The 27,874-nt window shown below is 31.0% G+C and overlaps 2 protein-coding genes across 2 annotated transcripts; one reads left to right on the top strand and one right to left on the bottom strand.

The window, feature by feature from the left end:
• Positions 1-10,355: 10,355 nt before the first annotated feature.
• LOC149373589 (uncharacterized) lies at positions 10,356-13,249 on the top strand. The gene is made up of 6 exons (XM_089596918.1): positions 10,356-10,441; positions 11,924-12,079; positions 12,153-12,354; positions 12,747-12,824; positions 12,891-13,119; positions 13,245-13,249. Exons 2-6 carry the CDS (start codon positions 11,928-11,930, stop codon positions 13,247-13,249), a joined length of 666 nt encoding a protein of 221 aa, XP_089453044.1. The 5' UTR covers positions 10,356-10,441; positions 11,924-11,927.
• Positions 13,250-17,572: 4,323 nt separating this feature from the next.
• Positions 17,573-27,333, bottom strand: LOC149373588 (uncharacterized). The gene is made up of 3 exons (XM_089596917.1): positions 27,194-27,333; positions 27,054-27,120; positions 17,573-18,991 (listed from the first exon to the last, which is right to left on the bottom strand). The coding sequence occupies exons 1-3, from the start codon at positions 27,331-27,333 to the stop codon at positions 17,573-17,575; spliced, it is 1,626 nt and encodes a 541-aa protein (XP_089453043.1).
• Between the last annotated feature and the right edge of the window lie 541 nt (positions 27,334-27,874).

Raw genomic sequence — 27,874 nt, 5'->3', positions numbered from 1 at the left:
ATATTGTCATAAAAATTTGGAAATATTAAAAAACCTTTGCAGTAATTTGCAGCTATCCAAAAGTGAAAGGTAAATACCATACATTTATTATCACTACATGTGTATATTATAGTTCTTATTTAAAATAAATATTATACAACGTATTACTACATTATGTAAACGGCAAAAAACACACTTTATCGTGCGAATTTTTGAATAATTACATTAGTTTTAGAAACTATTTTATTTTATTGCCTATAACTCAATAGCAACAAATTTACCTTCTTTAATTTGACTCGGAGCTTGCATTAATTGTAATAGACAAATTTGCATAAATACATGCCTTTCTATCTTTAAAATACTTAGATAATATAATATGAGACTAAGCACGTAACAGGAGAACGCGTAGACAGGAGTATAAGGACAAAGAAAGACTAGAGGGTACACCACTCTTTAATTACCCATTTCGTGAGTAGCGGCTAAAGCGTAAAAATATATTTTTTTTAAATTTATCTACGTAAACATAACCAGTACTTTTTTGGGTGAACATTCAAGTAAGATCGTTTCGCCTTCGCAGTTAGTTTCAAACGTTAAGTAACTGTTTTTCTTACAGCTTGGCAACGTGTTCTGGAGGTGCTCTTAAGTCAGTCTTGGTGTTTATACGTGGACATCTTGTCCAGACTCAAGGGCCACCAATGTGTTTTAAGTTGTTACCACCTACCTGATCCTATCCCATTTCTGTCTTCCTGTAATGTATCGACTGCCACTAAAAAAAGGACTCATGGTACTGTGATAAGGAAGATGTTTATATATTTATGTACACACACCTACTCTTCCCCTAAACCATTGAACAACATATTTCTTCCTATATCACAGTTATTTGTGTACAGTATTCCGCATACTCCCCTACAACTCCCCACCGACCATCAAGCACTACCCACAAAATTAGGAAAAATTTATATTAGATTGGGGGAAAAGTAAATTCAGGTTTTCCCAATAGATCTCGTTGAAGTCACCTTTTGCTAGTAATATTTATAAAATGAATGCATACTATAGCGCATTTCAAAGGTAATAGTCCATAGAACAATTAACCCAATTAATCTATGAAACGGATGAAAAAATTCTTATTAGGAAACTAAAAATACGTTGTTATAGAAGAAAACGATTCAAGAGACATAGTGTTTTATTTTTACGGCGAATCCGTGGTTAAGTTAACTTAAAAAATTCGCAAAAATAAAAAAATTTGAAATATTTTCGGAATATCGCATTTTTTTTAAAAAAAATACCTTTGCAAAAACTTTTCTCTCAGTCGAGGGGTCATGGTAGAGCGGATTTGCGGTGCTTAAACTTTTCGTCTATACTTGTACTTTCATAATATTTTAGCAACAATTGAAATTTTTTAATTTTAGACGGCGAAATTGTGCCTCCAAGAAAATGCATTTTTAAGGTTAGATTTTTCGTGGTTAATTATCCTTTTTTCATAATTATGGCTATTAAACCAACAGCATTGTATTTAACTTATATTTCTACGTATAAAAAAAAAATTTTTTTTTCATCACGACCATCTGGAGTTAAGTTAGCTTTTTTTTTTTTTTTAATTCTTTACACGAAAGTACACGTCGTAGAGCTCTGAAACTTGCACACATTACTTATGAATACTTACTTTACATGCAAAAAAATATTTTCAACAGTTACCTTTCGTGAAACGACGTCTATGATCCCGTGAAAATTGCATGTTTTTGTGCACCGGGCAACGACTGCGTACTGGGATGCGGTGTGTCTGGCTTCACCGCAGAGAACGAAAGTCTGTTGGACGTGACATAAATTTTGATTTTTACACGCGCATCGCGATCATTGAAGCAAAGTTTTTATTAAATATTGAAAATAAAAAAGAATTGATCGATGTGTTGACGGACAGTCTCACGCAAGCCGGTTGCAGTTGCAAAATTGCAGATGAAAATGCGGATTCGCTATTAGTTGACTCTTCCATGCAATTGGCTGCGAGTAGAGATAATATCATATTAGTTGGTCAAGATGTAGATTTATTGGTACGCCTGACTCAAAAATTGCCAACTAATACAACTATATACTTTCTAAAGAAAATCCAAGGAAACATGCACGATTGCTGGTACACGAATGAAAGCCCAGTTTATCTAGAATTAAATCGGTACATTGCTTTTTTACACGTCATAACTGGCTGCGATACCGTATCGTGTCTCTACGGACAAGGGAAAAACAAATTAATACAAATTTTCAACGAGAAACCAGAGCATTGCCAGCTAATAAACGTATTTTACCGCAATGATGCTAACAAAAAGGTAATTGGTAAAAGGTAAAAATTGCCTCTAATGGATACAAAATAATTACTCTACTATACAATAAATCAACAAAGGTATCATTAACTGACGTTCGCTACCAGAAATTTAGCAAGTGCACCGCTCGTAATACTTTTCAGTTGCCCAGCATACCACCCACCGAAGGTGCGGCAAAACAGCACGTGTTCCGAACGTATCTCTAATTGCAAAAATGGCTGGGAATAATTCTACAATCAACCCTTTGACTTGAAAAATTATCTATACTTCTACTATATTTCTACTATACTTCTACCCAATTATACTGACGAGGCCCTAGTTCCCGATAAGATATTGAAATTAATTGCGGGTCAGTGGGAAGGTGCTTGTAAGACAAATATTTGTAGTTGCTTTAAGCACGGTCTAAAAGTGCACAAATGAATGTGCTCACTGCGGGGACATGCTGTGCACAAATATTAAAGCAGTACACATGAGCACCCTCTTATAAAGATAGCAGACATGAGTGATGTAGCACTTCCCCTTTCACTAGTTAATGAGGACTTTTTTAAAAATCTACAAATACCAGATTCTACTGATCCTGTGTTAGAATGTACCTTAGACGATGAAACAAATAAGGATATGATAAATACATCATGATAGTTATGAGCAACAAATAAAATCAGGTAACTTAATAATAAATTGCAATACACTTAGCGTCCTCAAACACCGCTTTTGAGGCACCCGTGTGAGAGCAACCTGCCAGACACACCGCATCCCAGTACGCAATCGGTGCGCGGCGCGCAAAAACAAGCAATTTTTACGGGATCATAGCCGTCGTTTCACAAAAGGTAACTGTTGAAAATATTTTTTTGCATGTAAAGTAAGTATCCATAAGTAATGTGTGTAAGTTTCAGAGCTCTACGACGTGTACTTTCGTGTAAAGAATTAAAAAAAAAGAAAAGCCAACTTAACTTCAGATGATCGTGATAAAAAAAAAATTTTTTCTTATTCGTCGAAATATTAGTAAAATACGATGCAGTTGGTTTAATAGTCATAATTATGAGAAAAGGAGAAATAACCACGAAAAATCTAACCTCAAAAATGCATTTTCTTGGAGGCACAATTTCGCCGTCTAAAATTAAAAAATTTCATTTGTTGCTAAAATATTATGAAAGCACAAGTATAGACGAAAAGTTTAAGCCCCGCAAATCCGCGAGAGGACCTTGGGTTGGGGAAATCTTGACCAGACAGCTAGGATACCCAAGTATCAAGTTATACTTCTGTGAAATTCTACGACGGACAATATATTAATATGTTGCAGATTACAATAATACAGATTGTTGCGCTGCATCCTTTTTTATATAATAAATTTTAAAATAATTCAATTTAACATGTATCTGTATGGAAAAATCACATTAAATTGCATTTATATGATCTGTGTAAAAATCTCCCATTTTTTAATGAAAGATCACTTTTTGATAAACCTATTAAATTTTCAAATAGATCCACAAGTTGCTTTTTTATTTTTTTTTTAATAAAATAAGATAAAAGGGGTCAAGTCGTAAAAGCGTGTATGTAAGTATATCCATATGAGAAAAATAATTACCAGCGTCGATGCATGTTTGCACTCTTCTCGCCTATCTAAATCATTCATCCGCTAACTATCACGAACGTCCTTAAGGAGGTTTGGGAGAGAAGTTCAAAATGAAGAATCGTGCCAAAAAAAAATGTATGCTATATTTGAGCATATCAGAAGTGCACATGAATTTTTTCAGATTTTTCACTAGGGAAATTTTCGAGAAAATAATTATTAAATATTGACAGTTTAACACGGTCTCTTATGGGAAAACAAGGTTAGGTTGCTTTATAATTGAAATTAGGGTACATCACAAATGTGTTAGATTAAAAAGAAACACTTTTATTGCTACCTCAGTACAAAACGAAGATGCTCAACAAAAAAATCACAACTCACCATGCATTTTTCAAAGATATAGTCAGTTACAGTTGTACAGTTTGAAGTTTGTTGAGTGCAAGAGCAGGTACGTGGTAAAGGGGGCACATTTGCGCGGGCAGGAAGGACTCCCCGTTCCTCGCCTCCCTGAATGATACTCCTGAACCTCCTTAACTTGAAAAATCACCTTAGTTACGAACGATAATATTGTAAAAAGATAAGACGCAAGGAAAATCAATTATAGTATTTATCAACCCTCGTATTCGTAAACCATTGATGAAAAAAAGTTAAAAAAAATATAGAACTGTTTGAAAAATTTATGATCATCTTGAAAAAATGTAAAAATTGTATAAACAACAATTTACTTATTGTAAAAGTAATAAATTAATCATAAAAAAATAAATACTTATTAATATAAAGAAAGGCTGCTCAGCTAAAAAATACTATTTTCTATGTTGAAAGAAACATATTTAACAAAAAAAATTATTTTATTAAAAGAATAATGTATTAATTTATATTATTTTTAATCAAACCAAATTAATTTATAAATTTTAAATGAATATTAAAATAAAAAGTAAGTTACGAAGCAAGTCACCGACTTTCTAATATCGGGACCGCTCATAGCAGAGTGGGGAAGGTACTTGGTTTGTGTCAAGGAGATTGGCAGTGCACAACTTAAGGAAAGTGTTTTTTTTTTTTTTTTTTTTTTTTTTTAGAGACTTAGTTGAAAAATAAGAAATAAAATTCAAAATGTGTGCTGTGGTGGTGTGGTGTAGATAGAATCAGCGTGGGGCAGTATGGCGTGACGTGACGGGGCGGGGAGGGGGGGTAGTAAAATGAAAAGTTAACCTCTGTCACATATTTCTCAAGGCTAGAATTTTGAAATCGTTGATTTTCTCTAGGACATAACGCGCTTACAAAAGTATAACTTAAAAAAAAAATAGTAGAAGGGGACGAATAATCTAAATAGGTTATATCTGCATAGAAGTTCATTTTGAGATTTTGGTATGGGAGTTCAGGAGTCGACACGCTTAGCACGTAGGGGTTTGGAGCCCCACTAGTATATGTATACACGAGATTTAACAGCTACTTAAGAGATCGGGAGGTCAAGGAGTGGATCCCACTAACGATTTTCTTCCCATTTACACTCCAGACTACACGTTCTCATATTACGTGTTTACTCTAGTATTATATACTGTAAAGTACATATGGATTCTTATAGAAAATGTAAATTAAAATTTTTTGCTTTCAATACTCTTACCTAGTGTCATTTTAATAGGAACTAAAAAATTGTTAAAATTAAAACCTTTTTTTTGAACACATACACAGTTATATATAAACATACGAAAAAATGGAAACTACAAATTTTTGATTTGCAACAATTTGTACATGACTGTGAGGCCGAATTACGGAGTATTATCTTCTCTCTCTATTATCAAAATAAAACATAGTTTTTTAAAAAAGGTACAAATGGTTTTTTCATTCGTTTAAATAATTTAATTGAGAATCTGTATGTAATTAGTAATAGAAAATGACCCGTGAGCTTATAAACTCACGATATTACACTCATGAAAATTAACTGGTTTTTCCGTAGATTCCTTCGTACGTAATTAAAATGAATTATTCAAGCAGTTGACAAACACTGAAATTGTTTTTCAGTGATATTCTTACTCCGTTAATCAACTCAGTAGGAGGATGAAAATTTTTTATAATAGTTTCAAAAATCATTGCAATTTCTCAAGAGTTCTATTTTCTATTTTCTTGCATACTTTATGTTTCTAATCATGTATCATTTCGATCTTTAGTTTATTTATTAATACATTTTTTAGTAAAATTTTTTTTGATTAATCGCTATCTACAACACAGCTCTTTCAGTGATTGTCACCCGATATTGTAAAAAAAATGCTTAGTTGAAATATGGTCTTTTTGATTCCCAATTTACATGAATTTGTAAGTAAAAATCCACGTGAATTTTTGCGTTAAAATATTTATGTACTAAAGGACATGTAAAAATCTACGTTAATTTTCACGTAAATAATCATGTAGATTTTACGCAGTCATACATCTTATTATTGTCAATACAGGAGAACTACGCAGTGCTGCATGCAGTCGCTTTTTTTTACAGTCGCTTGTAAATGAAACTGTATATGTCAAATAAGTAGCGAAGGATTAAACCAGCGAGGTTACGTCAATTAGACTGTATGATATTATTTTCAAAATTAATTCAGAACAATTTTCTTACCTTTTCCAAAAAATCGTCACTTTCCATAGATCCTTCATTGACTTGTCCACAATTAGACGTGTTAGGAATTCTTCTTCGGCAAGACCGCCTGTTTGGAAAGTAATAATAAATTTTAAATACTCCATAAGCAGCAGAAAAAATAAATGAGACAAGAAAACAGTTTGGGATTTTGTTTATGTATAAAAAGAAATGATAAGAAAAAAGATTTTTCAGATAAACGAAGTAAACTTATAAATTTAATATAACATCGTAAAATGTTATAAGTTGAATTACAATAAAGATAGAAAAGCTCTCAACTGTTATTTTATCACGCACCTACTATCCTTTTGAGATAATGAAACCGTAGTAAGACGTATAGTATTAAAAAATAGGACAACACAATAATTGGTACCTGTGTGACTCAAATGTTCTCATACATGGAGTTTTCAAGAGTTGCCGACATGCTTGACACATCGCTGCAACTATTTGTAAAGTATCATCATCTCGTAGTTTACAAAATCCTTGCCAGTCTATTCGCGTTGATCTGTTCATGATCTATAAACTCTACAAAAAAATGAAAAAACATTGAATTAAAATTAAAATATGTACGCCATCTGTGTGCACATTGTGTTTCAAAAAAATTTTAAAAGCTATCTGTTCAAATCTTAAAGAAGTTTCGTGCGTAATTTTTAAGAATTGCTTAATAACAAATACATTAGTTCTTTTCTACATGTTATTAAACGACTAAATTATAGTGTTACAAAGATTATTATGCTCATACCCTGCGTGCCAAAAATTGAATTACATTGAATGGTAATTTTTTTCCACTCACCTTTTTTTTTCGTGTAACCAATTCGTTAGTTCGTATGCAAACTAAAAAGCTAATATACTTTCCCCGATGTTAACAGTATAGACTGATTGTCTCCCAAATATGTTTTTAAAGCATTTGAAAATAATTACATTCCAAACATTCACAAGTTTTTAAAATATTTGAAAATAATTTTATTCCGAACTTTCAGATGTTTTAAAATGTTTGGAAATCTTCGGATTTTGATAATCAGGATTTGATTACAACCCTGATGTACACGGAATTAAACTTATCGACTGAAGAAACACGCTCTGTAATAGCTAGAAAGGACACTGAACTGCAGAAACATGGGCTGCAGTCCATGGACCATTTCATATGAGATTCACTATGGAGATTGACTCAGTAGGTACTCTAGTAAGTCTGGTTCTAACTAGATCACTAGATTACTAGAGTTATAGAGCAAGTAACAGAGTATGGTATTGCGCATGCGTCGACCCTATTCACGGCGCTGAGTAGCTGGGTTATACGCTAAAGTATATTGAACAATTTATTATTTAACAAAAACAGCGAGTTTCGCTATTTTGCATACACCCTCGTCACTGGAAATAAAATTGCAAACGATTGCCTGTCATTCCAACGTTGCAGATAGTACCACTAAGATACAATAATCGTTTAATTGAATTTTCGCAGACAGTACATTATTTAATTTTTTATTAAAAAACGAAGCAGTTGGCAATTTTTTGCAATGTAATTGCAAAACCTGCAAACGATTCAGCAATTTTTGGTATTTTTAGTTTATTGCTACATGAAAGTTGTTCGCACAGTTCACGGAGCTGCTGCTGACGGCCAGAATAGAGAATACCCCCTTGAACAGTAGCCATTCAGCCAATCACAGCGCTCAGCTTGAAAGTGATGGAGAGGACACTTGTTGACCATCTCTTTCTTTTACCGTATCGCTCTCCCTTACGTACATTAGTATAATTAGCGCACTCTATCCTTATATCTCTATGATATATACACTCCATGATGTAAAAAGAAAAGGTGTGTGATGGCGCAACTTTCCGATGAGTCCGAGTTTTTCTAATAGCGTGCCTCATACGCACATCGTCCATATTGGGATTAGAGCCAATCCGAATGTCGCGGTATTTCAAAAGTATGTGATTGTTAATAGTTTCAAAAAGGTTTTAGCTTCTTCCATTACAATGTTAAAAATGATGCTTAAAAATTGTGCTGAAAACGAGAAAACATCATTTAACAGTTATTACAAATAGTGATGAGACGATAAAAAATAATTGTCAGATTTAAGAAATAAATTATTTGAAGTAAGTCATGTACGTATTTATGGTAAAAAAAATCATCAATAAGTATAACATGATTTTTTTGAATTAATGAATGAATTTTGGTTGATTGTGATTATTCTCATCCGGTTATAAAAATATAAACAGCCCGCCATGCAATAACAAAAATAAATAACAATTTAAAAATTGATAACAAGCTAACTCTACGATTAGATAATATTTTAAAGGGATCATTACTTATGTACAACAATAGTTAAACAATTACAGAGCTTTCAATGTTTTAAAGGCTGCTGTATTTAGTGAGGCTTCAAGCTGTACTTTTCTTTTAGTTGCACATCTGAGATTACTACATGAGATTAAATTATTTACTAGATAAATAAAAATCTTGTAAAAAAATTCAGTGTCTCCTGTACGTATATGCAATCTAATTTTATTGTTGGAACAGCTGATCTGGATAAATCAAATATATTTGTATCACCAGGGACGATTAAGTGTTCTGGCTTTTTCTCGTTGTCTTGAGTTAAATATACAGAGCATACCCTACCTACGATAGAAAAATGTTTGACTGTTTATTCATTCGTGTAAAAATATTTAAATATGAGTCAACACGATGGTATATTGTGAATATTAATTCATGCTCTAATATTATCTCATTCTCTTTCTATAATCATGAGACTGAAGAAAGGGTGACAGAGTGATGACACTCCCGATCTTAGATAAGTAGAGTGCGTATCATGATGAAGTAAATAAGGTGGGACCCAACCGATTCAAATTAAGACTGTTCCTGCGCACATCCGTAATTCCGCCATGTTGGAATTGTGTAGTCTGCTTTGTTTAATTAAAGATGTTATACATGCACTCATGACACTTGAGAACTCGAGTGGTGTAATAAATTAATATTTACAATATGTTATCGTGTTCACTTATATATATATATATTTTTACACGAATGAATAAACAGTCAAACATTTTTCTATCGTAGGTAGGGTATGCTCCGTACATTTCACTCAAGACAACGAGAAAAAGCCAGAACACGTAATCGTCCCCAGTGATACAAATATATCTGTTTTATCTAAATCAGCTGTTCCAACAATGAAATTAGACTCCATATACGTACAGGAGACACTGTTTTATTTACAGGATTTTTTTTATCTACGAAATAATTTTATCTTATGTAGTAATCTCAGATGTGCAACTAAAAGAAAAGTACAGCTTGAAGCCTCACTAAATACAGCAGCCTTTAAAACATTGAAAGCTCTGTAATTGTTTAACTATTGTTGTACATAAGTAATGATCCCTTTAAAATATTATCTAATCGTAGAGTTAATTTGTTATCAATTTTTAAATTCTTATTTATTTTTGTTATTGCATGGCGGGCTGTTTATATTTTTATAACCGGATGAGAACAATCACAATCAACTAAAATTCATTCATTAATTCAAAAAAATTATGTTACACTTATTGATGATTTTTTTTACCATAAATACGTACATGACTTACTTCAAATAATTTCTTTCTTAAATCTGGTAATAATTAATTTTTATCGTCTCATCACTATTCAAAATAACTGTTAAATGATGTTTTCTCGTTTTCAGCAACAATTTTTAAGCATCACTTTTTACATGGCAATGTAAGCTAAAACCACAGAGGTATAAGAATAGAGGAGAAAAGGGGGCGCGATATGCGACAGCATGTGGGGTGTGGGTGTGGGGACTGGGGAGTTGGGGTCCAGGGATGTTAATCAGACCGGACGTCTGACCGACTTGTGGGTGTCAGACGTCTACCGTGTCTCTTAAAGTCTATGGTCAGCTGCCGTTGCAAAAAAATGATGTTTTGTATTAAAAACATGTATTTGGCATGAAAAAGTGCAAGAAGGGACCTTTTGCAAGTGAGGTGAGTCAAGTATATGCGTTGACACTGAATTCTAGTTATTTTTATAAGTTTAGATGAGTAGTGTACTGTAAGGTATAGGTTAACTTCTGACTCATATGGGATGGTGCTTAAATATAAAGATTGTAGCCAAATTTGTTTAATTACTCATTCTTAACGAACTGTATCAGTGTTTTGAGTGGATTAAGTGTATCTTATATGTTACCAATAAAACTGGTTTTGTTAACATTAACTTATAGGTATACTGACATGTAAATAATTATATGTTTTCTCCAGTAAGTGCATTTGCTACTTTCTTAAAATCACCTGCCAAAGTTATTCAAAAAGTAAAGTAAAAACTGTTACATAATTCTAAGGTGTATGAATATTCACTTATTAAATCAATCTGGCTTAAAGCAATGCATTGGGGGGGGGGGATACTTTCAGCTTGAAATTACTAGCAGCTTTGTATGATGAGCAAGAACTGTGTTAAAACCAAATATTCAGTTTTATCCAGTGTCTCATGAATCCATTGTGGATATTATCAGTTATTCTAGGAGTTTGTGGTAATAGTTTTGAATTTCAATGGAAAAATATGCAATCGTTTACTCGTCAAAAAAAGTTGCACAATACTTTTTCCACCTGTCAGTGCATTTGGATCAGCTGCGATGGATTCTGGTGTTGTGGATGGATTGCTATGATCAACTCTGTATTGTTATTACTGTGATGAAATATTTTAGAACACCTTTTGTCCGTTGATGTAAGTGCTTTCATGACGACAGTGTCTCTATATTGCTCTGATTTTAGAAGCTTCCTACGATAAAAATTCCACCCACAAATTATCAAGTAAGTTAATCATGCTGTGGACTAACATCCAGAAAATAAAAATTAAACGGAATCGCACGACTTATTCAAAATGTTGGAGACAAGTCAATCACACCATCAAGCTCCATCTAAGCTACTCTGATTGCTCTGACAGGCAAAGAGAAAACTGTTAATCTCATTGGAATTAAAGGTATTAGGTGCAACAGCTTTTAACTGTGAATAGCAAGATCCTTGAATTATAAATAAAATGTGCCACAATATTTTGCACCTACAGTAACAGTTACAGTTCCAGCACACCTCGTTTCTCCATCTTACAATGCTCATATTGATAGTTTTCTCAGGTACAATTTGCATTGGTTATTGATATCAAAGCATTTTTATTGCAAGTAACATGTACGTTTGTTACGCACTCATGCTGTATGCCATTATTTAAAAGAGCTGATTGTTTGTGTGAATTTTTTACATTAAAATCCAAGTTGATTTCCTCTTTGTTTTAAGTACATTACCATGCTGATTTAGGGCTTAATCGCTTTCTAACTTAGTATAAAATCAACTTTTGTTCAGAGCAGATTAAATGCTGACTGTAGATAAAGAATAACGAAATTACTTAACATATCCCTAAATAATTTTGCTTATCAACTATTAATTTCAATATTCTATATTGAGATCATTTCGTTTCAGAAAAATGGATACACCCCACAGGAAACAACCTTATCATGACGGTTGGGAAGGATTTAATAAAATCAGAAATGCCTCTGGCAGAATTATTGAAGGTGAATGCCAAAAATGTAAAAAGAGGATGAAAAAAACGAGTAAAGCAGGATTGACAACTCACAGGTAAAGATGATTTACACATATTAAATTTACATCTAATAGAATGTATTATACCAAACCCAATGTTTACTTTAAGGAAAAATTGCTATTCAGGATTAGATAATACTAGTTCAAATACCGTGTTTTGTTCACCCTCTGCCGATCATGATGGTTCTGGTTTTCAGAGGCGCTCGCCTGAGTGTACTGTTTTTCGTAGAAGTTCAGAATCTAATCTGCACGCTGTGCAAAGTCTAAGCATTGACAGTCTATCATTAAATACGACTGAATCAATTCTTGATGTAAGATTTTTTTGTATTTATAATTACCATGTTGAATAGCTAAGTTTTAATCATAATCTGAAACGTTATCTTCTTAAGGGAATTAGTAATATGATACTTGAAAATTTTCGACAAGTGATTATCCTAATAGATTATGAATTTTATTTAATTATCGTAAAAGTGTTTGCTTCACTTGTATTTGTTTTTTTGTTTACTACATCCCTATAAAGTATTTCCACAATCTTTCTCTAATTTCATATAAAAAAATAAGGTGTATCTTTTAGATAAAATATTTAATGCTGTATCTGAGTGTATAATATATATATATATATATATATATATATATATATATATATATATATATATGTGTGTGTGTGTGTGTGTATTAACTACACTTTTCATTGTTCTTTCAGGTGTCAGTGAAATGTAATAATTCACAGGCAAAAACTCCTCCAAATTTTTTGCAAAAAGACATATCGCTTCTAGAATACGCTTTAACAAACGAAATACCTTTCTCTGCATTGCAAAATTTCTTTTTTAAAAAAATGTTATGTCAGTTTGATAAAAATTATGAAATACCTTCTTCGGCAGAATTTGCTGATAGAGTACTCAAGATGGCCCATAATAAAATCGTAGGAAATAAGAGCAAGACGAAAATAGTTACTGCCATTTGCGTTTCAACATACACGAATGAAAATGCAACGTACTTCATAAGTTTTATGGTAAGACATAATACCTACTTTTACATTGATACTGAGATGTACGATCTCAGCCATGATATTTCAAGTAAGTTGACGCAGTTTATAAGTGACTCAGTGCAAAACAGTAATTCTATTTATAACACATGTGTGCGTTATGTAATTTTGCAAACTGGACATATGGTAAATAATGTAAATGCTTTACTTTCAAAGGATGAGTCTGTACACATCATTCCTTGCTATTCTATTTTGATTTCCAAAATTGTTAGCAACATTAAAATTGATATTGTTGGATCGACAATATTAAAAAAAAGTTTACTTTCAATTGTGGATAAAAGTAACACAGATAACTTATTAAGCGATGCTATTGAAAGCATTTTTCGACTCAAAAGAGACATTCTGAACTGTTGTTGGGACGTTGAAAATTTACTGTCGAAACTGTTTCATCCAATTGCGTTGGCATCCAATTTTTTTCATCCCTCATACAGAGGCTCAAAATTCATTAATACAGATAGTTACGAACAATCTCTTTTCGATTTTATCTACGAAGCTCTACCCTTTACACAGGAGATCGATTCTTTCACAGCTCTGAGTAATTACAGAGAAGGAAAAGAGCCATTTGAAAAACTGTTGCAAGCAGAATCATATGATAAATATCGATTTTGGTTTGTTGCCAAAACAAAAAGCAAGGAAGTACAGCTGCTTAGTAAATTTGCCGTTGACTTACTTAACATTCCATCTTGTGTTAGACGGTTTGACATTAAAATAATTGAACAAATTTACAGATGTCATCAAAACCAATGTAAAATGAGTACAACTATTGTAGCTTATTTATTACTAAACACGGAAAATTACACGATATAATTCTGTTTACGTATGCGTTTACTCTGCAACTAGAACCTAGTCGTTTTTTAACGGAGGCTCTCCATCACTCCATAGCACTTAATTTAAATGTGTTAGTATGAATGTTTATTTCATGATATCACGAGAACACATATAACTTAAGATAATACTGCTAAAACTTAAAGTTATACAATTCTTATTCAATTTTGTTAAAAAATTATTGAGATACTAATTCGAAAGAAGTTTTATTTCTTTCCTCTAAAAATTCCTTGGGAGTCCCTAACAACATATTTGCGAATACCTTATCTACAGGTTTCTCAAGAAACTCAATGTTTCTCGTCAACAAGAGTATTTGTAGTAATTTTCTGTAAACGATATAATTTTCTGAGAGATCTGTTGAGAAATGTACAAATTTTCTGTAGGTGGCTTAGGTGACTCAACGAATTTGTTTGGGGAAGTGAATCGGACAAAAAACTTAAAAAATAAATGTAAAGTGTTGGAAAGCCTTCTTAAGCTGATTTAACACTGCGCTATTGAAATAATCAATACAAGAAATAAAAAATTATAGTGATTCAATAGTCTTTTAAACTTAAGACTTAGGTTAACATTTGCTCGTATCAATTTAGTATATTTTTTTTACGTCTGGTCATATTTAATATAATTATTTTATATTATTTTAGTACCTACCTTACTTCATTTATCATAAAGTTTGCAAGATTTTAATAATTATTAAACATTCACAGAAATTTTTTAAAGAATGTGAAACATTTTTTTTACCCAAGTAATATTTACGATTTTACAGATTTTCTATGAATGACAGTTTCAAAAAGTCTTGCAAAATTATCAAGCGACTTCCTAATGTCCGTTGAAATTTTGAAGTGCGCAAATTTTTCAAATTTTGAATTGATCAAAGTATTACAAAGTAGAACCAAAGTGTACTTATATGTTAAAAATGTACTGTAAGTGTTGATAAATATAATATATTCTACGATATTTTTCAAAGTTTGTTACTTAGTAATGTTAACATGATTACAAACATTCCATAGATTAGCATAACGAAATCATCGTTATTGTTTTTGATACTGTAATAAGAATTACTTTTATATCGACAATCATAATAAAAATTGATAATTGTTTATTGCCATAGAATAAGGACTTTATTGTAATTCAAAGTTTTCTACATCAATGTCATGTTATTTCATTATATATTATAAGTATTGTTCTCTTCAATAAAAAAAAATTTAAGAATACATATCTTCTTTCTTTTATAAAAAAAATCCAACGTATCAAATAGGACAGCATTATCGTAAGAGAACGAGGGAGGGAGAGGTTATGTTAAGAGCTGTTTTGCCGTTGCAAACTTTTCTCTTCTTTAACGTCATGAAATTCGTTAAAATTTCATAGATTGACTTAAAGTTTAACGTAGAAGAGCGCTTGACTCTTAAATTTGGGTACACAAATTTACATATAAAGTTTCACTGTCAAACATAACCTCTTCCCCCCACGTCCTCTTATGTAATGCTGAAAATTAGCATCCAGTGTGAACTTAGTGTAATGTTTAATACATTAATGAGTTTCTTGGTTAAGTTGATATCAGCATCCAGTAAGATACTTTCTACCATTGGGATCGCTAGAGATCACGTAGTCTCTCCATAAGGCCTGTGTTATTTTTCTCTATGTCGTCACAAAATATAGTACACAAACGTACTTACTTTTTTTTCTGTTAACTCGAGGAGATTAATACAGGCGAGACCACGTGACCTTCGACAAGCCCAATAAATATACTGAAAAAAAATTACAAAATGTAATTACAAAGTTTAAAGAATAAATAAATAAAAACTCATTTCTTTTCAATCGGTATCCCAATTGGCGCCCTAGACGGATAGTACTTTGTGTAGGGCTACAAAACTTATTAATACTCATTGTAGAAAAAACCGAAGGCACTTGGATTGGAACTCGAATCTCAAATTGCTTATATTGCAAGCTGGACGTAGTACAGAGACCTTCATTGTAAGACACTAATGTATCGAAAGAATCTCGTAAAATTTCTTCGAAGTATGTAATGAAAGCATATGTATTTTTGAAATAAGAAATTGCAAGGAATAAATTATATTTTTGCACTGAATAAATGCTAAATTAAACATCAACAATTTACTGTCATAAAATTATGTAATGTTAGATATGTAGCTACTAATTCATGTACTATTTCAATTACAATAAATAATTATTCAATTTTAAAACTTATCAGTAATGCCGTACATAGTGTATTTTAGCGTATTTATATAACTATTCTAAAATTAGTAACAAATGTAATATAAAAAAGATACTAATTTTTCGGACGTAAATAAATGTTTGTTGTGTTTAACATGACAAATTATACAAACTCAATAAATACATTATTTTTTAGTATTCCACAATAAATTTTGGTGACGCAAGTAAATATTTGTTTCGATGGATTTCTTATACGTTCAAAGAAACACTTAATGGTATGTTTAAAAAAAGTTTATTCGAAACTAGTGAAACAAATTTTTATACAAAAAATATTTATTTAATACAAGTGTCCGAGTTCTATTTACATAATACATAATGTTATTAAAAACGTTTTATATTGGTTTGGTATGTAAAATATGTATTTTGTCAATAGTGACAGCCAATAAAAAAAAAATTAGTATTTCAGAAAAGCCGTATTTGACGCAAGTGAATAATGATACAATTAAATTTCGTATTACTTTTAGCATAGACCTAATACCAAAAAAAATTTATTTACAACTCTTAAAATAAGTGAATGTTATGTACAGTAAATACGTTATCAATTGAAGTGATCTTCTAATGTAACATCCACGAAAATACGAAATATTTTTGAGATTTACGTAAATGAGTGGTTTTTCTCAGAAAAAAAAATTATTAACGAAGTAAATTATTTGTATGCATTGAAAAAAAATATTAATTGCATCGAACAAAAATTGACTAACATGAATAAAAAAAAATTTTTTTTAGATAAAACAATTTTCTAATCAAATAAAAAAAAAAATTATGTCGGAAATAGCATAGTAAGTTTGATATTATTTTTATACATACAGATTTTTCTTAACCAATGTAAATTTTAATTACACATTTTTAAGTAAGTTTTCTTAGATTTTAAATGTTGGACTTCATTTTAAGATGATACTTTAAATAAAATAATAATCCTATTTCCGCGCGATACTTCAGAGCGCCCCTCACAAACATTAATCTTGTCGATTTAAAACTACGAAGCGTACTAATGAAAATACATAGCGAGGTATTCACGATCATCGAGTTTTCAATATTGGAAGTAACGCATGGTTATAAAAATAGTTAATAGTTTATAGCTATATCCTTATTTTTTTACGAACATAAATTTGTTACTTATAAGTTTCGATATATGTAATACCAATATAATAATAATGATAATAATAATAATAGTAATAATCATAAATTAATATTCGCATATTATTTCTCCATATACCTCGCTGTTTTTTATCAATATACATATTAGTTCAATAATTGACCACATGAATGTTAGCAGAAGGATGTTTCAGGTGTCGGTTGTGGATTAAGTAAATATTTAGTTAATGCAAATTGTCTAAAAAGTCAAATTTAGGTCTTCATGATTCATATCAATTAATTCCAAATCAATGTGTTTATTTGAACTAACAAAATTTCGTTATTATTAACAGTTAACGAAAAGGACTCAGACTACTATGACGCAAGGTGTAATAAATATCTATTAGTTTTCCAGATTTATCAAGTGTTAACCGATTACGATATGAGTTATGAACATAAGTCCATTGAGAAAACAGACCTTCTAATTGAGCCGTTGAAGCAGGAATGAGCAAACTTTTTATTGCATCATTTGCGAGATTAGGATAATATGCGTTACTGAGCTTCCAAAAAGTAATTGGATTTTTGCACTTTGTTAAAAGTTTTTCTACAGATTTGTGCCTGTCATTCATAAAAGAATTTAGTTCTTCTAAAGATTCAGAACTAAAATTTTCAGCGAAAAAGTCACAACCAATTTTGTACTGATCGTCGTTTAGACGTTTTCCCAAATAACATGGGTGTAAGATATTAGCTGCATATCCAACGGGTTTTATAGCTTTCTTAATTCTTGCGTTCAAAAGATTACTATCATAAATTTCGGTGGCTAATAAGGTTACCCACATTTCAGTAGCATCGGCGATACTTAATGTAGGCTCTTGACATTTATTAATTAGTTTGCATACTGGTTCAAGAATTTCAATCGAGTGAATTAATTTTTCCTCAAAATTTGCATCATGAATAGTATTCATAATAATGTCACTTAAAAGTACATCTTCTGCCATAGAGATTCGCTTTAGTAAATATAAATTTTTTAAAATACTTTGACAAGAATCTCGAAAAAAACAAAATCTTGTGTCTGGATAATGACGCAATTTGGTACCTCCTTGATTAATCAATAGTGACTCAAGTTTTGGTTCTTTGAACTTTACGACGACTTCACGTACGATGTCTGCAAAATCTGATTCAATCAAGGTTTTTAAAAATAGGTTTCCGCTGTGGCTTGAGCATGTTGCTTGCCACAAAGGAGAACCACTATGAGATATTGCTGAACGTCCACCACAAACAATTTTACTGTCATTATCCGTCACAATCCCATACACTTCTGTTTCGTACTCTTCTTTCGCAAATTCAATGACTTCATTGATTTTATTCGTTAAAGTATCGCCATATTCTGTCTCTAAAGATACATCAGAAAAAGTTAGAAAAGTTTGTCGAGTATTCTCGTTGCGTAAAGTGAAAACAAGGAACTTTCTATTGATGGACTTGTTACGCCATCCATCAACCAAGAGTACCGAAGGGGTTCCCCTAAGAACCTTTTTTCTCTCCTCAATGATTTCATGATGTAAATCGTTTACCAAGGAAGATGCTAATGTTTGCCTACATGGTGGATGGTATTTACAAGAGGTGTTTGTCAAAGCTGTTACAAATTCGTGAAAATGCAAGTTTTCTACTACTTTAAAAGGAATGTTGCATGCCAGGAAAAATTTGGCCAAAAATTTGTTGATGTGTTTGGTAGATGATGGAGTTGACATTTGGCTATCTGCTTCGATTTCCATCTAAAACAACATAACAAACGTAACTTTGAAATAGATGTTGTAGTAAAATTCCTAAAGTTAAAATTGTACATACGTGCATTACATTTTAATATTCTTCATGTTATTATTTGGCGATTTTTATTTGACATTATTTTTAAATAATAGTAACTTTGTTTATGATACCGATGAAAAACATTTTTTTTACAGCTACTGCAAACCTTTTATGTTTAATAAATGTACTTTATGAATCTGGTGATAGGACATTCTCTATTTCCCAATAATTTCAATAATTCCTTATGGCCAGTGCTTGTAACTCGTGCCATGTGCGTACACTCGTGCCATGCACTCGTTTCTAACTCCTGCGGCCATAGGGGTACATGTCCCAATTATGGACCCTGTCCCCATATTGGCCCGAAAAAAAAATCAATTATAATTAAAACAAATCATTTATTAAAAAAAATAATTATAATCCCAGTAATTGGTCTCCAAAATTATCATGATAATATTATATAGAAGCATTCAAACAATAATAAATCAATTGAATGCCACATTACAGAGTGACACTTACATTTTTGACTATGACTCTGAAGTTCGCAACGTTGCATGAAACAAAAATTAAAAAAAAAATTTTTGTATTTTTTTTTTAATTAAAACGCTTTAAAAGCTTCGAAAACTTCTAAGAAAGGCTCCCACAAACTTTTAAATCATAAAGGCCGATTACGGTTGATATTTGAGTTTTCCTTAGGGAAGCGCGTCGGCAACAATATTTCAAGTATTGTAACATTTTGATGATGGGAAAAAAAAAATTACTCTGAGGGACAATGTTTTATCACGTTATCGATGATTTACTATCGATTGCACATGGTCCTAATTGTAAGTTTTTTTGGGTGAAAAAATAAATTTGTTGACAAGTACTGTTATAATTCATTAATTTTATTAATGTTCAGTGACTATATATTGTATTTCAAACCAGCTTGTTAGAAAAAATTTTGATTTATCATTAATATACTTATTTACTTATTGATTTATTTAATCGTAAATAATAGAAAAAATAAAATAATACTGATGAAAACGGACTCACATTATTTCATTTTATTTTTTTAATATGCGCATGCGCTACATTACTTTTCTCTAAATTTTCTTAAAATCTTATCGTTTTACATGTACTTTTCACAATTCTAAAAAAGTACTTATAAAGAATGGTACAAATATAATTTGTATATGTAGTGGTTGGTTATTTACTTTTAGAGTTATAGTCGTTTTAGTGATAAATCCCATCAGACTGCTTGTTAAATTGGTGAGTTTTCAGTAGCGATTTTCTGAAAAGTTAAGTGGTTGACCCTGATAATTTTTTTATCGCAAATTAATAAGGCACACTTTATCTACATAATTTCAAAGTTGCAGAGATTTTTATCATTTCAGTAAAAATCACTCAAGCCACTTAAAAAATAATAACAGAGCCAAAGATAAAAATAAAGTCGAATAATGTATAAGTCTATTTCCATTAGTATTATTATAATGCATTCTATTGTTTACGAAAATAAAAATTTTTTAAACGAGCTGGTTTGAAATATAACATAAAGTCAATTATTATTAATAAAATTAATGAATTCTAACAGTACTTGTCAACAAATTTTTTTTTTCATCCGAAAAAGTCTCGTTTGAGACCATGTGCAATCGATAGTGAATCAGCGATAATGTGATGAAACGTTGTCCCACAGAGAAATATTTTTTTTTCATTATATAAATGTTACGAGACTTGTAATATTTTAGCAGACGCGCGCTCCGGAGCCATCGGAGGGATAGGATCGCGCGCGCGCGTGGCGGGGGAACTACTGCTTCTGGCCGTCCGCTACTGTATATATATATTTATATTCTCTGTTTCTTGAAATTTTGCATAAACTTTTACACGGCCGTTTTACTCGACATTTTTCGAGATTTTACGTCGAACAAAATCGAGTAAACAATTTTTTTTCAACGTATGTATTGCTCCTCTAAGGACCTCCGATCGGAACAAAGTTCCATTCGTTTTTTTGTAGACGTTGGCTGCATACAGTTATAATGTATTGTGAGGGTCTAATTCACATAGTAAGTAATTATTTGCTTATCACCAATTTGAGTTCAAGATGCTACCCCTGAAACACTAGCTACCCAGTTTGCTAGAATATAAATACGCTAGGTGGATAAAATAAGCGCCTATAACGCGACTATACAAAACACTTATATGCATACCGAAACAAACAACGATTGCGAATCACGGCGAAATGTGCAAGTCATTCGAGCCGCCTAATCAAAGTCGCCAACGCCGCTGCTACTCTGGAGGGTATAAAAGGCCCATGCAAGCTCACGTTAATCACTTTTTGCCATCAGCAACGAGTCCGGCGCTTTGACTAGGGAGCTTTCGTAAAATGACTCACCCCTTCGATTTATGTGGGATATTTTAATTTTGATAATTTGTTTATATACTAATAAACAATATATATTATTTTCAGAAGGGCCTACCATCTAGTTTTTTTGTTATGAAAGACAGAAGTAGGAACGAGTACGAAAGCTACCATAGGTAACATATATGAGAATTTGGGGCTGGGGTATAATTATGTAAAATTAACCGTTTCCCGACTCCTACGTGTTATTGGCAGTCATTAACACTACTCTTAGTTGTTTTCTAACAAATTTGCTTTGTTTTAAAGTGATTGATTCGATTTTTAAATATTGTTTCCAGAACGTTCCGAAATTCAGTGTCATGGTGCAGGAAAAAAGACAAAAGAAGAGGCAGCAGCCAGGCTTGAACTGGATCAAATTTTTGTTTTTTAGCTTACCGGCAGTGCTCAAAATTTTTTCTAAGTCCAAAAAAAAATTTTAGTGGTAAAACAAAAGTCTTCGAGAAACAAGTTTGTTATTTCGTTTTCCAAGATTTATTCCTATGGTTTGGGCATAGTTTTAAAATAGGATTTTTTTTTTTTTTTTTTTTTTTTCAGTGATATGAGTCAAAATAGTTAGTTTTTATGCCTTATAGTTATTTAAGAAGAATAAAACAATAAATTTTAATTCGTATAATACTAAAATATATTATTAAAATAATTGTACATAATTATCTATTATAAAAGTAACATGGAAAAATAAAAAAACTTTAAAATTCTCTACAAAATAAGTAAATTTTGCGTACATCAATGGTACTTTTTGACGATTTTTTTTTCATGCAAAATTACAGTTATTAATTTCATAATAAAATAGAATGTAGCCTGGTCTGCTGGATAAAAAGTAAATGATTATTTACAAAAATTAAACAACATATACTAGGAAAATAGTGTTATTGTCTGCCAATACACTTTAATTAGCATTATCTAACGTTATTAGCATTAACGTTTTACTCGTCCATTTTTGTCAACTGGGCCCACAATTATTGTTTTAAAGAAGTGCACAAATATTTTGTTTTTCATTTCTTAAAAGACCACTATTCTAGTTATTGCAGCACTATTAATATTAACAAATCATGATTAAAAGCTATTGTGCCGCATAAAAACATAATTTTAGGTTATCGAGCGTTAAAAAAAGTTAATAAGTCTCGTGGGACCACTTTATATTTTCCTTAAAAAATGCACTATTTTACTTGTTGCGGCGCTAATATTAAAAAAAAAACATGAAAAAAAATGAAATAAAACAAACCAGGGGGTATAAATGTATAAAACACAACTTCTTAGGTAACTAGGGGGTCTCCAGATCCATAGGAAGAACGAAGCTCTATAACAAAAGTTTGAAAAACAAATTTAAAAAAATTAGTTCAGTACTCACGATGGTTTAACTTCGTGAAAACGTCGTGCACAAATACAGTACTTTCATTACTTTCAGTACTCTAATTATTTCATTTTTTTTTTTTTTTTTTTTTGTTCATTTTATATTTCATTACTTTTTTATCTTTAATTTTTTTTCAGGTTTTTTTTTTTTTTTAATTTTTTTAACGAGGTAAAGACTTCCAGTAAGCGACGTCCGTTTCATCGAAATCTGTCGTTTTGAAATTCCAGCCTCCTCCCCCTCAACCTCGTGACACAAAAAACTTCTTTCTAAAAAATCACCTTAATCACGTATGGAAAAATTATGAAAGACAAAAAACGCAAAAAAATCGATTTCTGTTCTCATAGAATGCAAGAAAAAGTTTGAAAATCTTTAAATGATATACAACTGTATAAACAACTACTTATTTACATTAAAAGTAATAAATAAATAATAAATAAATAATTATTATTAATGCATAGGAAAACTGCTCGGCAAAAATATACTATTCAAATTTTCGAAAAAAACATGAAACGAAATAAATTAGTGTATTTAATAAATTATTCATTAATTAATGTAATTTGTTACCAAATCAAATTAATAAGTAAACCATAAATAAAATTTTATGATAAAAATAAGTTACGAACCACAGTATAAGTATTACAAACCGAGTTTCTCGTATCGGGAGCTCTTGTAGCAGAGTGGGTGAGGGACTCGGCTAGTGTGCTTGGGGTCGGAGGTTCAAATCGAAAGGGGGAAGAATGAAGCAAATAAGCGACTTCCGTTTCATCAAAATCTGTTGTTTTAAAAATTAAAGCCTCCCGAGTACGCGACATCAAGAACTTCGTTCTAAAAAGAAATCATTGTCCATGAATATTTGGCCACAAAAGAAAAATCATTGAGATTTCTTAAGCATTAAGTTAAAAGCATGCGAGCCTTGTAGAAAACTGTTTTATTTTTTTTATTTAACTATAAAAGGTGAAAACAAACTATACTGACTGATCTCAGAAATAAAAAAAATGTTATACTTAAAACTATGCCAAATCAGTAGGGAATCTTAGGAAACAAAAAGCTAACTTGGCCCTCCAACATTTTTTTTTTAACGTTGAAACTATTTTATGGACTGTAAAAAATTATAAAAACTTACTACTTTTGTAAGGAATAAATAAAATTAATAAATAAATAGGCATTATCACTAGCGTGTAGCGTGTGAAAGCATATTTTTCGTGCAATTTTCAAAATTTCGGTCATTTTTCCGATTTAGCAGTTAAATCTATTTCCGGAAGTCAAAAAAAATAACAATGTGCTACTGTTGTAAGTAAGTACTAATCAAACTTGCTGAATACCCACTTATTATCAGTGGCGTACAGCTGGTAAAAAATATTTTTAGTGCATTTTGATAAATTTCGGTCATTTTTCCGATGTAGCGGTTGAAATTATTATTTCCGGAAGACGAAAAAAATTACATTATATTACTGTTAATACTACTAATTATTATTTCTTTAAACTTAGTCATTATCAGTGGCGTTTAGCTTGTAAAGAAATATTTTTAGTGCATTTTGGTGAATTTCGGTCATTTTTCCGACATAGCAGTTGAGATATTTATTTCCGGAAGGCGTAAAAAATAGCATCGTGTTACTGTTGTTACTACAAATAAATATTGCTGCATACCCAGTCATTATCAGTGGCGTACAGCTTGTAAAAAATTATTTTTAGTGCATTTTGGTGAATTTCGGTCATTTTTCCGACATAGCAGTTGAGATATTTATTTCCGGAAGGCGTAAAAAATAGCATCGTGTTACTGTTGTTACTACAAATAAATATTGCTGCATACCCAGTCATTATCAGTGGCGTACAGCTTGTAAAAAATTATTTTTAGTGCATTTTGGTAAGTTTCGGTCATTTTTCCAATGTAGCAGTTGGAATTATTATTTTCGAAATATGATAAATACTAGAACACATTACTGTTGAAAAAATAATAAATACAATCTCATTTCTAGTCATAATCATTGATGTGCAACTAATTATAACGGATTTCTCTTACATTGTAGTTTTTTATTTCATTGTTATTTGTACTATTAAACGTTTTATACTAGGGTCAAAACGCGTCAACCGTGCCACCCCGCTCGCCAAAATTCAACGCAACTTAGGAAAATCAACAAGGGCTTAAATTTTTTGTATAACTATGGACTTCCAAAATACATCTGGCCCTTTCAAAAATTCAACATGGAGGATTCAATATGGCGTCGTCAATAAGTAAAAATCTCGAGTAATTGATAAAAATTTGACCATAAAAATCCAAAAATGACCAGTAATCGACTAGAAATAACCTATTTCCATATTTTCGGAGTCCCTGATAAAGAATCAAAGGTAAGATTCATAAATTCATAAGATACAAAAATAATGACTCTTTCGAATTTTTAGATAAAGATATGCTAAATTCGGCCCCTTTTCCTTAATCGATACGCCATATTGAATTCTGCAAAATGATATTCTCGAATTCGACGTAAAAATCTTACTATGCGATCCCAAAAATATATTAATTATGATTTCCAGACCCTTTTGGACTTCTTATAGATAATAATAATCAATATTACCCGATTTTTCAGAGATGTTCATTCTTTTTTGACGTCATTTTGGATATCGTATGTCTGGTATAGTAGGATGACTTTTACTTAATGATTCGTGAGTACATCAGCTTAGATATAACCAATCAAATACTGAAATATGGCCTTCATCAAATATTTACAAGAAATTTTTTTGGATTATATTCGTTTTTACCAGTTTAGACGCCATATTAAATAATACACAATGATATTTATGAATCTTACCTTTGATTCTTTATCAGGGACTCCGAAAATATGGAAATAGATTATTTCTAGTTGATTACTGGTCATTTTTAGATTTTTATGGTCAAATTTTATCAATTGCTCGAGATTTTTACTTATTGACGACGCCATATTGAATCCTCTATGTTGAATTTTTGAAAGGGCCAGATGTATTTTGAAAGTCCATAGTTATACAAAAAATTGAAGCCCTTGTTGATTTTCCTAAGTTGCGTTGAATTTTGGCGAGCGGGGTGGCACGGTTGACGCGTTTTGACCCACTTATAATCTTTGAAAACGAAATTTATTTTGTTTTAAAGAATTAGTCTATCTAGTGCATAAAATGTCTCCACGGTTCGGTTGGTTTTTTGTTTCAGTAATTGTGTTAAATTTTGTTGGGTTATTGGGTTATATGGATCATTGCTATATCGTGATCGTGTGATATTCGAGAGCTCAATTTTTGATGGTTTTTTATTGTTTATTGGATAGACAAACTCTTATTTTGATTTATATTTACTGTTGTTATTTTAATTCATGAGTTTTAAAGGCCTTAATACATTATTCACGCTTCTAAACAGCATGTTATATTTGAACCCTTATAAATCTCTAGAAGGGTACATTTTTATGATCTAAAAGTTTGTGGAAGCATTTCTTAGAAGTTTTCGAAGCTTTTAAAGTTTTTTAATTAAAAAAAAATACAAAACTTTTTTTTTTTCAATTTTCGTTGCATGCAACGTTGTGAACTTCAGAGTCATTTTTGACTGCTATTATTTTGAAAAAAAATGTAAAAAAGAAAATGTAGTGTTTCAATCGAAAAAATTAGGTATTAGTTAAATGCAAACTTGAAAAATATGATAAAACCATATGGGAGCACAAAAAAGTTTTTTTAATTGACGTTTTTAGAGGGGCCACAATAAGGGGGTCTGTAATAGGTGCAAAGGGACTATAATATAGACAAATTTTTTGTTTTAGTTATTTAATTAAGAAAAAAAAAACTTTTTTGCATAAAAAAAATTCCATACTGTAGAGAAAGGCTTGAACTATCCTATATCTTAGTTAACAATGTGTAATTTTATCAAGTATTATTTAAAAAATCAAAGTGATCCTCAAACTTTTCTTAAAGTGTCCATAATTGGGACATGTAACCTATGTTGTATTTACAGAAACCATTTACAAATGTTTCAGTTAAAGTATATTCGTACTCGGTCCATATTAAATCTATCAAATCTGTTGAATGGAATTAATACTTGAAAAACTATGAATTTACGTATGCGAAAAAATTACGAATACGCTTAAAAAAAGAGTAAACATTAAGCTGTTAAACATAAAATATTTTTGAAAACATTACTATTGTAAGGACTGAGCTGACAATATATAGTATTCAAAATTTTTATTTATCATTCAGAGATTTGAAAAATTACCAATGGAGAGAAGAATTAGTAGTCACAAACAATAAAAATGCCTTAAAATAACAATGATGTACCAACCTGCTCATAGCATGGATCATTTTGAATATTGCCAGATTTTTGTAGTGAAAACGTTTCACACGACTGTCTGAAATACAATAAAAACTTTTACATTCATGATAACGTACATTATTCTCATGTACAAGAATATTATAAAATACCTGTGTACATGCAGGCCATTATCACCATAATATTTAATGACCATTTGACATCTTTCACACATTGCAGCTTCGATTTTTAAATTGTTTTCATTAAATAGCTTAACAAATCCAGTCCACTCATTGTGATGTAGTGCAGACATGATGTTGTTACAATCTTATCGAGGTCATTAATGATATATTTCGTTGAACAAATTTTACTTGTAAATAACTTTACAATCACTAAGGCTTATTCAGTTCATATAGTGCAATAATTTGCTTATGATGTTGGATGAACTGTGTAAGAAAAAAATTATAAGTATATGCATGATCAAGAGGCCCTAGAAAACATTTATTTACAAAAATTGTTAAATGTATATCAGAGAAAATCGTAAACAAGACAAATGATCTTAAATATCAAATAGGGATGGAAAAAGTTATAAACTAAATTACAGTAAGGTTGTAATGGGGAAATCAACTTGGATTTTAATGTAAAAAATTCACACAAACAATCAGCTCTTTTAAATAATGGCATACAGCATGAGTGCGTAACAAACGTACATGTTACTTGCAATAAAAATGCTTTGATATCAATAACCAATGCAAATTGTACCTGAGAAAACTATCAATATGAGCATTGTAAGATGGAGAAACGAGGTGTGCTGGAACTGTAACTGTTACTGTAGGTGCAAAATATTGTGGCAC

This window comes from Copidosoma floridanum, unplaced genomic scaffold (assembly GCF_036245765.1).
Source record: "Copidosoma floridanum isolate Cflo_tuat_1 unplaced genomic scaffold, Cflo_Japanese_pri ptg000030l, whole genome shotgun sequence".
Lineage (NCBI taxonomy): Eukaryota > Metazoa > Arthropoda > Insecta > Hymenoptera > Encyrtidae > Copidosoma > Copidosoma floridanum.
The sequence above is the reverse complement of the archived record's forward strand: the minus strand, read 5'-3'. Positions and strand labels throughout refer to the sequence as shown.